This window comes from Cygnus olor, chromosome 11 (genome assembly GCF_009769625.2).
Source record: "Cygnus olor isolate bCygOlo1 chromosome 11, bCygOlo1.pri.v2, whole genome shotgun sequence".
NCBI lineage: Eukaryota > Metazoa > Chordata > Aves > Anseriformes > Anatidae > Cygnus > Cygnus olor.
Window position 1 is genome coordinate 3,647,518 of NC_049179.1, and position 15,421 is coordinate 3,662,938.

General features: G+C 40.7%; 1 protein-coding gene across 13 annotated transcripts in view; it reads left to right on the forward strand.

The window, feature by feature from the left end:
- The first annotated feature begins 321 nt into the window (after positions 1-321).
- Positions 322-15,421, forward strand: part of TCF12 (transcription factor 12) — a 162,701-nt gene continuing 147,601 nt past the window's right edge. For 4 of the 13 annotated variants that reach the window (XM_040570453.1, XM_040570455.1, XM_040570456.1 and 1 more), the window contains exons 1-3: positions 2,366-2,486; positions 3,483-3,579; positions 4,351-4,423. In XM_040570453.1, coding sequence (XP_040426387.1) covers positions 3,505-3,579; positions 4,351-4,423 — 148 coding nt within the window. In that variant the 5' untranslated portion in view covers positions 2,366-2,486; positions 3,483-3,504. Of the gene's footprint in view, positions 391-1,007; positions 1,132-2,010; positions 2,029-2,365; positions 2,487-3,031; positions 3,580-4,350; positions 4,424-15,421 lie in introns of those variants that run through there. The other 9 variants (XM_040570443.1, XM_040570444.1, XM_040570449.1 and 6 more) reach the window with 7 other exon arrangements.

Consider the following 15,421-nt stretch of genomic DNA (forward strand, 5'->3'; position numbering starts at 1 on the left):
AGCAGCGGCTTGAGAAAGGGGTTGGAGATTGAGAATAGGTGAAAGACAGTATTATGTGGATGTAGAGTATTGTTCCTTGATGTTTGAGTGGCCTTGTTATTTTGATCAATTTGAATAAAGAGGGGTTAAAAACTGAATAGGTTAAAGGTTCCAAATCTGGCCAGCATGGCAGAAGATGTTTGGTATACAGGAAAAAATAGGTTAAATTAGGTCAGGCTCTTAGTATGTTTTGGGCCAAAGCATACCTTCCGTGAGGCCTTGAGTACTTGCTGTCTGGCATAATTTCTGGAAACTTTATGTTCTGATCATTGCAGGTGTCTGGAAATGAAGTTTTTCGAAGAGAGTTGTCAACTCCATAGAGTTGCAATGCAGAGGAATGGCTGCTATGAAGTGAGTTTTGGTAATGAGCATGCTTGGTGCCAGCAGCTGCATCAGAAAGCGACATTTGGACCAAAGAAAATATCTTATGGGGTTATATATATGTATATTTTAAGCGTACATCATGGATTATGTGGATGTATTATCTTCCACTCAAATTTTCTAACTACAAATAAAAGCCTACAAATGTGAACTGTAAAACCCTAGGTCTGAGGGCAAATAAAAAGTTCTATTTTTTGAAAGTAAGTTTTAATTTTAATACAATTACACATCAGTACAAATAATTGTTGGCATTGTTGCTTCCAATTCATTAGATTTAGTCAGTTTTCTAATCAATGCTTGTGAGTGTAGCAGCTGTAGCAATTGATGCTAAGTACCAATACTGGTGTGTTTTCAAATGTAGTCCTTGGACAGAAATATAAATATTTTCACTGTATATAAGTAAGGGGTCTTCCTTGTAACAAAAATGTGTCAGATGAGTCCTTGTGAAATATACAATGATTGCTGTCGTTGGATGAAGTCTTATTTACACTACAAAGGGAAAAGTACATATTTATGTTCCTCAGGGGCACAGAGAATGGAAGGCATTGTGTTGATATTTTAATACAAATTGCTTCCTGCATTTCTAGGTGGCAGATCTATGAATATTCAAAGAATCACAAGGCCAGATGATCATCCAGTATGTGGCATGTATGTTAGGAAAATGGACGAAGAGGCTTGAAGGCTCCAGAATCTCCATTTTGCCTGGGTGTGGTAAGTTTGGTCTCACCCTCCCCTTCCTCCGGAAGATGTCACGGTTGGGATCTGGGGATGGGAAGGAGTGGGCATGGGGCTGGGGAGGCCCTGTGGGGCTGTGCAGCCTGTTGCCTCCCCGGCCTGTGGGGCTGCCAAGCAGCCTGGGAGAGATGAACACTTGCACACAGCGTGCCTTTCCTTTCCGTGCTTAATGTCTCCCTCAAGTGTTTTAGGTTCTCCAGGATTTTAGGAATCCCTTTTCACTGCCATTGTGTGTTCTAAGTCCCCTTGCTCCAAAAGAGTAATGTGTCAGTAGCTTTTTTCTTTCTTTCTTTCCTTTTTTTTTTTTAATTCTTCCTTTTGGACAGGAGGGTAGGTAGCCCTCAGTAGCTAGGGTCAAAAAAGAGCAGTGTTGTGCGGAGTAGAGCAGGCCAGGACCCAGGTGGTGGCAAGTAGGTGCCACCTGGGGGCTCTGCAGGCTTGAGAGACGTGTGTTTGTAGCGAGCATCAGCCCGTGCGCGGGCACCGCAGTCCGTGCCGTTGCGGACAGTAGTCGCTTCGCCGGGCCGTGGAGCCGAGCAGCTTACCTACCCGAAATAAACTTCCCCGCAGGACGGGCGGGCAGTGCTGCTTCGTGGCGGAGGGCCGGAGCGCAGCAGGGCGGTTTATGTGTAGCAGTGGCAGGACCCAAAGGCGAGCCCGGGCTCTGCCCGCCGGTTGCCGTCCCGGCACGGAGCCCTGGGGGCGGTTCACCTCCGGCAGCGCCTGGCTGGGGGCTGCTCGGTGCGTCCCGGTGCGCCTCGTCTTCCTGCGTGCGGAGAGGTGGTGCTTTACTTTCGTGCGTTTAAGAGGAAGCGGCCAGGGAATGTTTAAAGCTTGGAATAATTCACGTGGCTGTTATTTCGCAAAGAACGTGTAAGGACATTAACATCTGGGCGTGTTTCGGGGCGCTGGGTGAGCGCGGTAACACATCGCGGAGCACGTGCAGTGCTGCCAGCGCCGCGCTTCGAGGGCTGTGCGCTGCCCAGCTCGGGGAGGGCAGCGGGGGGGCCGGCTGCGGTACCGGGAGGCTGCCTCGCGCTGCCCCGCCGCTCCCGGGGCCGCCCCCCGGCCCCTGCCGGTGTCCCCGGGCGCCGCGCGGGGCCGGCGGCTCCTTCAGCCCGCCCCCGGCGCGGCAAGGGTTAAGGCGGCGGCGCTCGGCGCGGAGGGATACGGCGCCGGGGCCGCGAACGTGGTGCTGAGGCTCCGTAAGCAAAAAAATGTCTGCCTGAGGGAAACCCACAAGTTCCTTCCAGCGGGGGGGGAGCGCTCGGCTCGCCGCCGCCCGGCCCGCCCGCCCGGCCCCGCGCAGCGCAGCGCCTGGGGGGCACCAGGTAAAGCCGGGGGGGGGCCGGCACAAGTTGGCGGACAGCGGCGGGGGTAGGGGAGCGGCGGCCGGGCGCTCGGGGGGGCTGAGGCGGCGGCGGCCGGGCCGTAGGGAGGGAGGGAGGGAGGGAGCCGGGCTGCCCGGGGCGGGGGGACCGGGCCGCGACCGGGGGCTGAGGGGAGGGGGGTGTATGTGGGGTGAGCCTGAGGGGCGGCGGCGGGGCCGGGCGGCGCCGGGGCCGCGCTGGGCGCCGCGGGGCTCGCAGCGGCCCTGAGGGGAGCGCGGCGGCCGCGGCCCGGCCCCGTAACTTGGAGAGGAGCGGGGCCGCCGCTCCCCCGCGCCGCCCGCCGGGCACAAGGGAAGGCGCCCCCCTTCCTCCCTCCCCTCCTCCTCGCCCCCCTCCTCCTCCTCCCGCCGCGAGCGCGCGCACGCCCCCTCCCTCCCGCCGCACGCGTATTCCGCTCCCGCCCCCCCGGCGGCGCGCGGGCGGGAGGGGGGGGAGGAGGGGAAGGGGGGGGAGGAGGGAAGGGGGGGGAGGAGGGAAGGGGGGGGGAGGAGGGAAGGGGGGGGGACCGGGAGCCGGCGGTCCCGCTCGGGCGGCCATGGCTCTGCCGAGGCCCCGCCGGCCCCGCACCGCCGCTCCCGCTGCAGCCCCATTGTTGGCCGCGCCGCCGGCAGCGGTCGTGGCTCGCTGATTGCCCGGGCTGCGCCGCGTCAGGCTCTCTGCGTTAGGCTCTCTGCTTTGGCTCGCCCTCGGGGCAGCGGGTTCCTGCCGGGAGCCTCCGCGCTTGGGGGGAGAGAGAGCTGCGGGGAGGGAGGGAGGGAGGGAGGAAGGGAGGGAAATGAGCCCCGGGAAACTTGATAGGAGCTGGGGAGTTTCGGGAAGCCGCCGCTGGTGCTGACCTAGTCGGTGTGCTCGGTAAAGGGGGGCTGCCCCGGCCCGAGGGGTGCTGTCGGGCCCTGAAGGCGAAGCGCTCCCTGTGCCCCTTCTCCCGTGCCCCAGGACGCGATCGGAGCAGAGGAAGATGAATTCCCAGCAGCAGAGGATGGCCGCGATAGGAACTGACAAGGAGCTGAGCGACTTGCTGGACTTCAGTGCGGTAGGATATGCTTCCACGGCTTCTTGTCACTGCTCTGTGGTAAACTAAGGAGTAAGGACGGCAACGTGCAGGGCTTGGCTGTGTTCGTCTCAGCCAAGTTGGACACCTGAACTTTGATGTAATGTCTAGACGTTCAGATTTAATACTGTAATACCAGCTGGGTCAATTGGTTTAACTGGTTAAAATCAGGCTGACCCAGTGATGGCATAATCTAATAATTAACATTTGTTAAGCTGGCGTGTGGCACCGATATGCCTTCTTTCTCGTGGTTTGTTTTTGTTTGTCTTTAAACCAAAAGAACGTTTAATGTCTGTAAGTAACTTTGTCTCAGAAAATTATAGATGTTTTTTTCTTGATGCTTTTGTTTTAATAGATCTTGAAGAATGTTTGATTTATGAATGTAATAGAAAACTACTACCTTTCAAGAGTTGACTTTATGTAGTGACTTTAATTTCATAAATGTGCAAGAAATATATTTTTATTAGTAAAATTTAAGATGAATAGATATTTTAAACTGTCATGGTAGTATTAGGCCTCTATTTTTTATTTTAAGCTGTGTTCATGCACAAAAGAGTGTAATGGTACTAACAAATTGCAAGGAATACTTTGCCTTTATGGTTCTGAATGTGCATCCTACATTCTGTTTATTTTCTAGCAGAAATAGGAATAAAATAATTGTTTCCTATGAACTTTCTTTTAAGTCTATGGACCAGCTTAATAATTCAACACAGGAGTTCAAAGCCAGCTTATGCACATCTTCTTGTTTTGCAGATGTTTTCCCCACCTGTTAATAGCGGGAAAACCAGACCAACCACGCTGGGAAGCAGTCAGTTCAGTGGATCAGGTAAGATGCATCTGAGATACATAAAAGTCATGTAACCAGGATTTGATGTTTTAGGTTACTTTTAATGTGCTTGAATGGTAATCTTTCACTTGTACGTATTCTCATATGACTTTCAAATTAGAGATGTCCTGTTTTGATCTGACTTCATAATACATCTTGTTCTTAACTTTAACCAGTTTTCCTCTGTGCCCTAGCCTACGCATTCCAGTACAGCGAAGTGTTAAGTATCTCTAGTCATACTGACATGCAAATTGTTTATTGATCTATTGCATTTCAAATGAAGGCTTTCTTTGTTGCTGTTTGATGAAAACCCACCTGTTCAATAAGTATTTCTTAGCACCTGTATGAAAGGGGAAAATGCTCAAGGAAAATACCAGGTAACAAAGTACTCCTGATGCAAGAATATATTCTAGAATGCAGTTCTTAAGGAACATATATGATGTAGTGACTAACTTCTTAAAAAGAAACAAGCAAAACAAACACACACCCCAACCCAAAGCTTAGAATTTTAAGAATTACTAGCTAGATACCACTAGTTTCTAGATCTAAGTTAGATCTGAATTATTCTACTGTATTATTGTAGTGATTTGTCAGAAACTGTTTACTGGCACATGAACAAGTCCTCGTTGATCATAGCATCATGTGTGTACTTCAACAAAATAATATGTAAAGTAGAAAACTCATGTATTTTCGTGTTCTTTTCTGCTTTCTCCTCTGGGAGCCTAGTTCAGTACACGATAATACAATTTTCCAGTGCTGTGTAGTTGTCAAAATTTTGACATGTTTTTCTCACATTGAACCTCTATCAGTGCATCATGAAAACGAATAGCTGTAGTTACGTGTTGCATTTTGTTGCCTGCTGTTTTCATTGAAGTACACTTGATCTCTGTTTTCAGAGACTTTTAATCTGAGCCTGTAGTACAAAATAGGAGTAATTTTTTAAAAGATGCTTTTTATTATATTATTCTTTGTCAGGGTGTATTTATATTTATTAATATTTCTAAAAGAGAAATTTAAGAACTAACACCAAACCATGTTATCAGAAAGTTCCTTTATTTTCCTTTCTATGTATGCATATTTTGTAGGAATACAATTAAGTGATATTTTTGTTTTTATGAATAAAAGGAAGTGATGGTTGTGTTTTTAGTTAAGGCTAATGAAAACACTTTCAGAATGCTGGTAGAGGAATGAAATTGCTTCTCGAGGTTGTGCAGTACCATTGCCTGTTTACTTCATACGTTGTCAGAATTGTTCCTTTGAGAGTCCAAAGGATACCTTGAATTTTAGTGACACACTAGAATTTTTATTTTTAAAAGTATTTTAAAACTTGAGTTGTATAATTTTGCAAACTCTTCAGAGACTATCTACCAAATTTGATTAATAAAATTACGTAGTAAATATGACATCTGAGGAAGTATTTTACTTTTTTCTCCTGAAATATCTAAGTGGTTTCCACTTGCTCTTTACAATTAAGTTTAAATTACTGGTAAAAGTAAGACAGCAATTCCATATGCATCATATTTAATCTTTTTCAAGCAAATATTCTAGACTTATTTTTCAAAGGTGTGTTTTAAAGGATGTCCAGACAGCTAAAACTTATTGTGCAGAGCTCAACCTGAGGTTTCCACCCCCCATCCCCTCCTATACCTTCCCCTTCCTGAACAGGTAGAATAATGTTTTCCCTGCTTTTCTTGGCTGGATCAGGAAAAGAGAGAATGCCAAATACTTAGCTTTTGGTGAGAAATAGTAAATTTCCTTAAATTCCTTTAGTGATACAGTATATCATCATAGATGCTGATCATGAGCAATACGCTGCAGGTGTCTCACAAGCTACAACCTCAAATGAATTCCCTTTGGAGAAGATAATGGTATATAGCCATGGGTTTTAAATCAAAACATTTCTAGTTGTAGAGGTTTAGTGCTCGGTGGAATTATATACCCTAATTCTTGTAAAGTTACAACAACTGAAGCCTTGACCTATGGCAATTGCTCTGCAGGAGTGAGAAGTGACACACTTCTATATTGTGTTCTGAGTCAGTGTTGAATGTTATAGAAAGACCTTGATGAGCTCTCTGATGAAGTACAGGCATTTCCAGCACTCTGATTTAATTGTGATCTCGTTTTAATTTCAAGTGTTCTGTAGCTTATAGGATGTTTGAACACTTTATTTATTTATTTATTTTTAACTGCAAGAGGCCACTTTTTAAAGAGAAACATGAAAGGAGAAAGTATTTATTCCTTAGACCTATCTATTAACAAAATGCACAGCATGCACAGATTTCTTCTTTGACTACAGGGTGATGCTACCTCTTCTCTTATGCAGACTTTGTGATTTTGACAGTAGGTACAGCTGTGCAACTTGCTTCAATATCTTTCCTGTTAAACACCACTTTTTGATTGTTGTCTTTAATGGCATCTTTGCATACGAAAGGAAAGTGTTTTCCTTTTCCTAGTTGGAGTTTCTTTCTTGTTATTGTAGAGCCCCCTTTTTCCTCATTTAAACTTTATAAGTAGTAATAATAAAAATTATCCAGAAAACAACTCTTCCCTCCCAAAGCTATCAGTGCTTTGAGATGCAGCTTAGTGGCCCCAATTAAGTAGTTGAAAATCAGTTGCTTGTCTGAGTGGCATTTAAGACTGTATATTTCTAGGACATCTAAATTGGAAAGGAATATTTGTTACCTTCTCCTCCCCCCCCCAGCATAAAAGGACAAATTAGTTACTGTTTAAGGATGGTTAAATTGTGTTTGTGTTTAAGGTGTGGCTTTGTGAAGTGTGGAGAATACTATGGTGTACAGTACGAAGTCTGAAGTAACAAGCTTGATCTGGTGTAAATCAGCAGTATTTCTGGTGTTTATGCTGTAAAATACATGTCACAGGATTGCATAACTAAAGCAGCTATTGTGACAGCTACAGTTTATAAGAAAATGCTTGAGTGGATTAATATGTGAATGTTGTGTTTAGATTGAAAGAGAGAAAGTCTTCAGGAATTTTTGGTGTTGGGGAGGCTGGCTTTCTACTGGTCAATCAGTTGTGAATGAAAGCTGCAGATGAAATAGGTGAACTAATCTGATGTATTACAGTATGTTATGACAATAAGTCACGAAAGCTGCTGTTAAAGTCAAATAACTTGGTCAGAGTACTAGTGAAAACAAATATACTGGAAAAGTAACCTGATACGTAGGTCTGAGTTAAGCCACAAACTATTCCTTGTTGTTGCTGTTAAAATTGCATCTTGTTTAAAACAGAACTTGCCTTTTCTTCCTCCTCCCAAATCAACTTGGGAAGATAAAGTGATTTCTGTCTTAGAAATTGTGAAAGCAGAAGGCAAAGGTCAGAGGTCCTCTTTATCAGGTTTTTAATTTAATTAGTCAGGCCTTCTTGCAGGTTTTATTTAAAATGGAGAATTTCCATGGTGCTACTATGATTAATAGCAGCATTTATGATTTACGTTGAAATGTTGCTTTCTTTTGTTTCTGTCAAAATAATACTGTGTATGCCCATACAAACCTGGATAGTTACCCATTTTGCCCTATTCTCTTTACTTTTTACACGAGTTTGATTAAAATCCAGTTAGAATATTCAGATGCCTGCCGTAGGCAATAATATCGTGGTTTTCATGTGTTTCCCAGCAGGTTTGACTTACCTTTCATTTTTTCATGATGGAATTTTTTTTCCTCAGGTGTGGTACCCTACAATAAAACCCATTTTACTACTTCCGCACAGAACTTCATAGATGTTTAAAAAAATAAATTAATATCTGAGACAATGTTCTCATATATGGCTTACTGTCTTTAATTCATGTAGCTTCCTCGTGCTAGCAATAGCACTATTTTTGTGTGGATGTGTGCATGCGTGTGAGGTATCAGCCCAAAAACAGAAGTAAGGTAACGTGGATGTCTAACAAAAAATGAAGAGTTAAGAGTTTGAGAGGAACAGTTCAAGAGCTGAGTAGTCAAAATATGATGGTTCTGCTGCCTGTAAGATTCTTCTGAAGTACTTGAAAAATGAGTACATGCATTTGTGCATGGACAGTTTTGGGCACAAATCTTGTGTGTGTTTAGACATTTCCCATGCTAGGCTTATTTGCAAAAAAACCCTTCAGGATAAATCTGTTTAGATACCTGTCTTTATCAGTTTGGTCCCCTTATTTGCAAATTCATGAGGTTGCCCTTTCCACTTGTCTACTAATCTACACAGTTAGTGAGGAATGTTCTGGGATAGTCCACTGATTACTGGCTGGATGCTAAGACCATTTCAGTTGATAGCCTGCCATTAACCTGAGTGTCCCTTCTATCTTGAGACTGCGCACAGTGGCAATTCTGCTTTAGAAGGTCTGTTACCTTATTACCAAACAATGTTCCCAAAACTAGTGAGACTTGGTTACTGTTTGTCAGCTCTCATTTTGTTTGTAGTATTGCGTGAGCAGTTCCTTCCTAAAACAAACAAACAAACAACACAAAACCGAAGTCTTGGGAGTTACCTCAGTAGGTAGTGTTTAAAATGCTGTGTACATTAATCTACAGCAAGCGTTGAAGATGGTAGGCACTCATAGATGTGATAATCAGATTATAGTCAAGGAGAAAACTACAGAAAGATAAGGCTTTAGGGTATGAAAAGTAGTGCTCCTAACCTTTCAGAGTATAGTATTTCATTTTTGTTTTTATGAGTACGTTAATTCATCAGAAGAATCAATTCTCTGATACATTATGTGTTTCTGGTACAGTCTCCTTTTGAGGCACAGGAAATTCCTAGTGCCTGCTCCTAATCCCTGAATTAAGGTGTTGACAAGAGATTCTATGTAGTAACACAGTCTGGTCCTGCAATAATACGTGACATGACATTTTTTATTCATAAAAGATGAAATAGAAGGCCTGTATTTGAGAGATTTGATCTGTTCTTCTGGTTTTGTCATCAAAAATGTGTTGCAATCGTGTTTTTTTTTTTGTTTTGTTTTGTTTGTTATTTGAAACAAAGTAAGCTTACTGTGTGTTAATGCCAAAAATCTAGAGTGCCCTGTTAAAATAAACATTAGATCATGCAGCTCTGTAGCTTTGAAATTGTTTTTATTATCTAGTTTGTCCGTCAGCTCCCTTAAAAGTGAGCCAGCGGGTCTAGTAACCTGGTAGTTCATGCTGGGTCTGAGGAGTGCCAAATTAAAAATGTTGGACAAACAGAGGGAATGGATAGCCCAGCTTCAAAGCAGACAGTCTCTCACAAAGGTGTTTATGGTCACACTGTGTTTTTTGTGATTTTTTTTTTAAAACAACAACAACAAAAAAGAATAAAATTACTAGAAAGGTAGGTGTTCTCATCCAGCCTGTTGACTGGCTAAGTAGGTGTCTGTCAATCTATTGCTGTTAGTTATGTTTTTGAAAACATGGCTGTTATCACTTAAGGTGGTGATAGCATCAATTGGTCAGAAATGCCTTGCTGTCTTCCCAGTAACTAGTTCTGGGATTTCAGTAGCATTTGGCCTGTCTTCTGTTTAGAGAGATACTTGACCTTGTTTATAGGGGAAACTACAACTTGCTGTATTGGCATGTAGAAAGCGTTCCTTCAAAAAATGAATTTGGTATTTCCAGCAGTTAATTTTCTCTGGATGAGAGCAGTGATGTGACGACTATGTTAACAAGCGTAGCATATGACTTCCAGTACATGTATAAACATTGCTGTGTCACAACACAAGGAAGATGGCTGCGGTGTTATTTCTGTCTGACTTGAGAACTTCAGGACTCCGAGCAGTACTTTACCCTTTCCTGATGTGGAAGTACCCAGTGTGGGACACCTCTCAACCCAGCTAGTAGCTCTTCGATCTGCAAAATTTTAATGACCTAGTCATTAGTAAGTGATGAGAAGTATCCAGATGGTTTGGAGAGTGGTCTTTATGACATGGTGGAAGGAATGTGATTTGAAGTGGCCTGTTGTATTTTAGATTTATTTGGACAGCAGTATTGACAGAAATGTAAACACGAAGACAAAAGGTGTGGGTCAAGTGGAGTAAGAGAGCTGAAAAGGGTCTGAGGAGAAATTGCATGTTACTTGAGGTTTTTTTTTTCTTTAAAGAGAAGTTTAGATGAGATTCTTACATATTTGTGTGTTCTGTAATCACGGTTGAACTTGTACTCAGTTCCTTAATTACTGGAGAACTGGTGTAGCTGCTGCTAAGGTTTTTTTTGGGGTTGGTTGGTTTGTGGGACTTTTTTCTTTGGTCTTTGAGAAGAGAATTTGATGTTAAAGATGTGTTAGTCATACATAAAAATGATCAAGTTCCCCTTTCCCATAACTTCTTTCCAGCTGTCACACCAAGAGGACTTAGCCCCTTAGTAATTTTGCTATCAAATCAATGCGACAGCTGTTTGTCTCAGTTCTGTTTTATCCATAGTTGAGAGTATAGATACTGTTACGTTAATTTCTATGAATCTGGTATATATTACACTATAAACTTCATATATAAGCTTTTTTCCCTTGAATTTTCTAAAGGTAGAGTGTAAATTTTTATGGTTGAAAATTGTGCGTATTTATGAGCAGAAGAACAAGAGCTGGCTTGTATTGACCAAGAGATACATTACTTTTTTTTTTTTAAACTGTAGTTTGGAAGGACTATATTGTTTGGGATTAGGATTGGGTATTTTTAAAGACTTTGTAAAGCTTCTTAAATTACCTATAGAGCCTGATGTAATCTATATGATATACTAAATCTCCTATCTTAAATTTCCTTCAAAATAAATATTAAGTTATTAGGTTTGAAAATTCAGTTTCAATAAATAAATTTAATTAATATAAATTAAGTTCTCTAAAGACCTCTTTTAGAGCACCTGTCTAATTTAATGTAGCATGTTGCTTCTTCAGAGGTACTTCTTACACATCTTCAGAAGTATATAGCAAAATTTGATTAGTCCTGTGAGGAGTCACTGAAGTAGGAAATAAAAAAAAAAAAAAAAAAAAGGCATTGTTTACTTGTGCATGTGAATTACTTGATGCAGATTTATTAGTGAATACTCTTAAGTAGTATTATGGTGTACATCTTAATCACTGGTTTTGGTATTAAGCATTGTAAGAAAAGAAAAAGTATTATTTCAGTGCACAATTACTATTCTAAGGAAGGACGTGTATTTTTAATCTTCTTTTGTCTGTCTTAAGAAGTAAAGTCCACTTGAATTTATGTTTTTTCTTTCTTAGTATGAGAGTCTGGAAGTTCAGAGTTTTATTGAATGCCTCAACGTGATGATTTGGAAGCACTTGTAGACTTTTTAAAATGCTACAATCAGTTATTTACTAATGGTTGTAGGACCATGTTTTTTTTCCTGTTACGAGTCTAAGATGAGATAATGATAATTTTTTTTAATGTCTTGAATGAAAGCCTTGTTTTTTTCATTTGTGAAACAAAGCTATGTTTGTAAACACAACATTCAAAAACATAAAGGACATACTTTTTTGGTGAAGATGTTAACTGAATACCAAGAATGATCAGAAAGAGCAGCTTTTGTTATATTTAATAATGTCCCACTGTTTTCAAAGGATAATCAGGCTAAAATGTACCCAACCAATCTTTAGGACTTTGTTAGTCTTCTATGCAAGGGATGTGATTTTATTTTATTTGTCGTGTGTGTGTGTGAAGGAGCTGAAACCGCTGCCAAGAAAACAGTGTTCATGTTCTTAGTGATGTAATGCAGGAAAAAAGTCATGATTGATCATATTGAAGTCACCATTGCTGGTGTTCCTTTTAAAGAAGTACTTGGAATGGAAGGTGGAAGAGGAAGAGACTTGATAAAAAGGGTTTCCTTTACAGACCAGTCACTAGTGTAGTGCTCTCTAGGAATACTACTAAAAACCTAAAAGTAAGATTTATCTTGGTGGACAGGGAGGTTTTATACTTCCATAGTAGTACTATGGGGAACTTCTAAAAACTGCTCATACTATAGAATTGCATTTACAAAAGAAGGTAAGAAGTGCACAAAATTTTGGTGTTACACAAAATTTCTCTGTCTTGATAAGTCAAAAATAGTGTGGAGTTCTCATCGCAAGTTTAACTGCTTGCTTTCACTGTTCTGCTTTCCTTTGAACAAAACTGCATTATACCTTTTGTTTGTCCTGTCTTAGACCTCTTTGCTGTTGATGAGGCTGAAGCAGTGGTAATAGAGAAACTTGTTATGCAGAAGTGTATTCTGAGCCTTGTTTTTTGTGAAAATAACGTTTTAATATATTCCCCCCCTTTTAAATATGAAGATAAATAGACAGCACTAGCTGTTAGGAAAACATCCAGTAAAACACAGCAGATTCGGTCGCTTCTAGCTGCGTACATTTTGTACACGCTGATTAATATGCATGTTCTCTGTGTGATTCAATGTAACGTGCATGTTTGGTGTGTGATTCAACGTACTCCAGTATAAACCAAAGTTTACACTTAATTCGATGCAAAGAAGAGCTTAGTCTGTAGCATTACCCAGTATCTGTTTTTATTAATTTTAGACTATGACCAAAATATGTTGTTAATTTTTAGTATGTATATCATTGTCTTTGAAGCGGGAATTGATTTTTAATCCTCCTGTCTTCTACCTTGTTCAGGTTTTACAGTCTTTAGTGCATTGAGTGGTTCCAGGACTTACCTAACAACAAAACTGTATGCAGATTCGTGTTTTCTATTTTTAACATCTATATATAAGTACAAGATAAAACTGTTCTTTTACTTGAATGAGGCAATTAGAATGGAACCGGACAGAAGACTTAGCCAAACATAAATCTTAGTGTGATTCTTGCTTTTTAGAATATGATGTGTCAGCAAACTGTAAAGAATCTCATTTAAAATAATGTTGCTTTCCAAACTTGGTTTCATCTAGTTATGTTGGGAAACATAGTTAAAGCCTAAAAAATACAGGTGAATCCAGGATGAAGTCACTGAATGTCACTCTTTGCATGCTGTAGGTACTTTTGCAGCTTGTAATCAAGTATCTCTTGAATCTTCTACTTCTGTTGCATTAGTGTTAGTATGATGCTGGGGAGATGAATATAGCTCAGAAAATTTCGAAGTGTTTTTGGTTTTCTGTAGGAGACTGGAATTCACTGTTTAATTTTTTATTTGAATGTGAACTGCTGTTGTGGCTACTCTGAAATGTTTAAAGCAGACAGCTTTGTTTGTTGGACCTTCTTTATATTGTGATGTTTTGATGATTTTCAGTGTGACACCTCTACCTGTTCCAGTTTCTTCATGCACTGACATCATGAGTCATAATCCTTGCTAAAGAACACAGCTTAAAATAATCACTGATTGTTTCTTTGCAATTCCATCACTGCCCACTGCAAATAAACAAGAGCTGAAATGACGATATCATTTAATCCTTTAATGTTTGCTTTCGACATGCAAAACATTTTCTTGTAATAGAGAAGTAATCCATAAGGAGAGTAGCTGCTCTTTCATCTCTGAATGCTAAATGAGGCTAAGGCTTTTATGAAGAGATGATGATTTAATGAAGATGACCGAGTTTTGGAGTAATGAAAAGCTTTTGTATATTCTGCAAATGATGCGTGGTGCTTACTACAGCAGTTCCAGTGGCTATATTTTGTAGTATGTCTTTGCAAGATTAGCACTTGTAATGCTTAGATGCCAGGGTGATTGAATGATACAGTAAATCAAATATTTTTACCCTTAGTTTGATTTATAAAATAAATGCACATCTATGTCACTTTATTTCTGACATTACATGTGATTATACACACGTATTCTCTGGTCTGTGTAAGACTTTTATTTTGGTAGTATTTATTTTGGCTTTTTATTTGGTAACCTTGAAAATATCTCTGATATTGTATTCACTGTCCTTGCTAGAGGATAGTGAAAAGCACACAAAAAAAGGAATGTGAACTTTGTCAATATTCTTGTGGCAGGAATGTCCAAATAAGATATTTTTCTTACAAGTGTATGTAAAATGCTGAATTTAAAAAAAAAAAAAAAAAAAAAAGCTTTTCAACTGAAGCAAATTTAGCTTAGAACAAACAAACATCATACCACAAAAAGTCTTTTTTCCTGTTTGTTGTTCATTTCATTAGTTTACTTTGATTTCTTAAAATAATGTATTGTATTACTCCTTGAGTAAAGTGAGTTAGATATCACCTGATACTTCAAAAGGAAGTAGAGGGAGGCTTTAAAGGATGTGAGACCTTACCCTCTGCAGAGCATATTTTCCCATGTGTCTTTCAGGCCTTCATAAATCAACAGAAGGGACTTGATTTTTTCCTCCTTGTAAGCCAACTCCTTTAAAGTGGGCGGTGGTGAAGTTCTATAAAGGTTCACCTGATCTTCTTTCTTCCATCAAAACTTAAGGGAAGTTGTGATTCTATAAAATAAAAGTAGATTTTTTTTTTGTAGTCTTTACTATGAGTACCGGAGGTAAATCTTAAAGTTTGCTCAGCTATTTTAGGTTTGCCACGGATGTGAAGAATGTGATCATGTTGTTACACTTCTCCTTATATTACAGGAAAGATGTGTCTGTCCATCTGGGATGAATGATCTTTGGTGAGCTGCAACAGGCTGGTTTTAGTCTACTTTTTGTAAACTGTCATGTAATGAAAGTGCAGAAGTGGATATGTAACTTACACTTCCTTCTTATCCTTTTTAATGTCTTGAATAACTGGCTAGTTCCTGTGTAGTTGTATACAAAGTCTTGCAGGTATCAGAGGAATGTAAGGTAGTGCAGAGTCTTCAAATTACATGTTAGGTGAAAAAAAATTCAAGACTCGTCGAGGTTGTGTGTGCATGAATTCATTTCTGGGTAAGTGGTGAAGAATTCTAAGTTATATCTTTAGAGTGATGCAGTACAACCAGAGTTTATGTTTGTGTATGTCCTTTATATGAATTAAATCCACTTTCGTTTTCAAGATACTTTTTGAGTACTGAATGGCAACTTCAGTCGTCCACTTACTACGCACTAATATTTCCATTTTCGTTTTTTTCCCCATCTTGTTAGGGGGAATTGGGAGTGAGGAGGAGATAGAGGCCTGAAT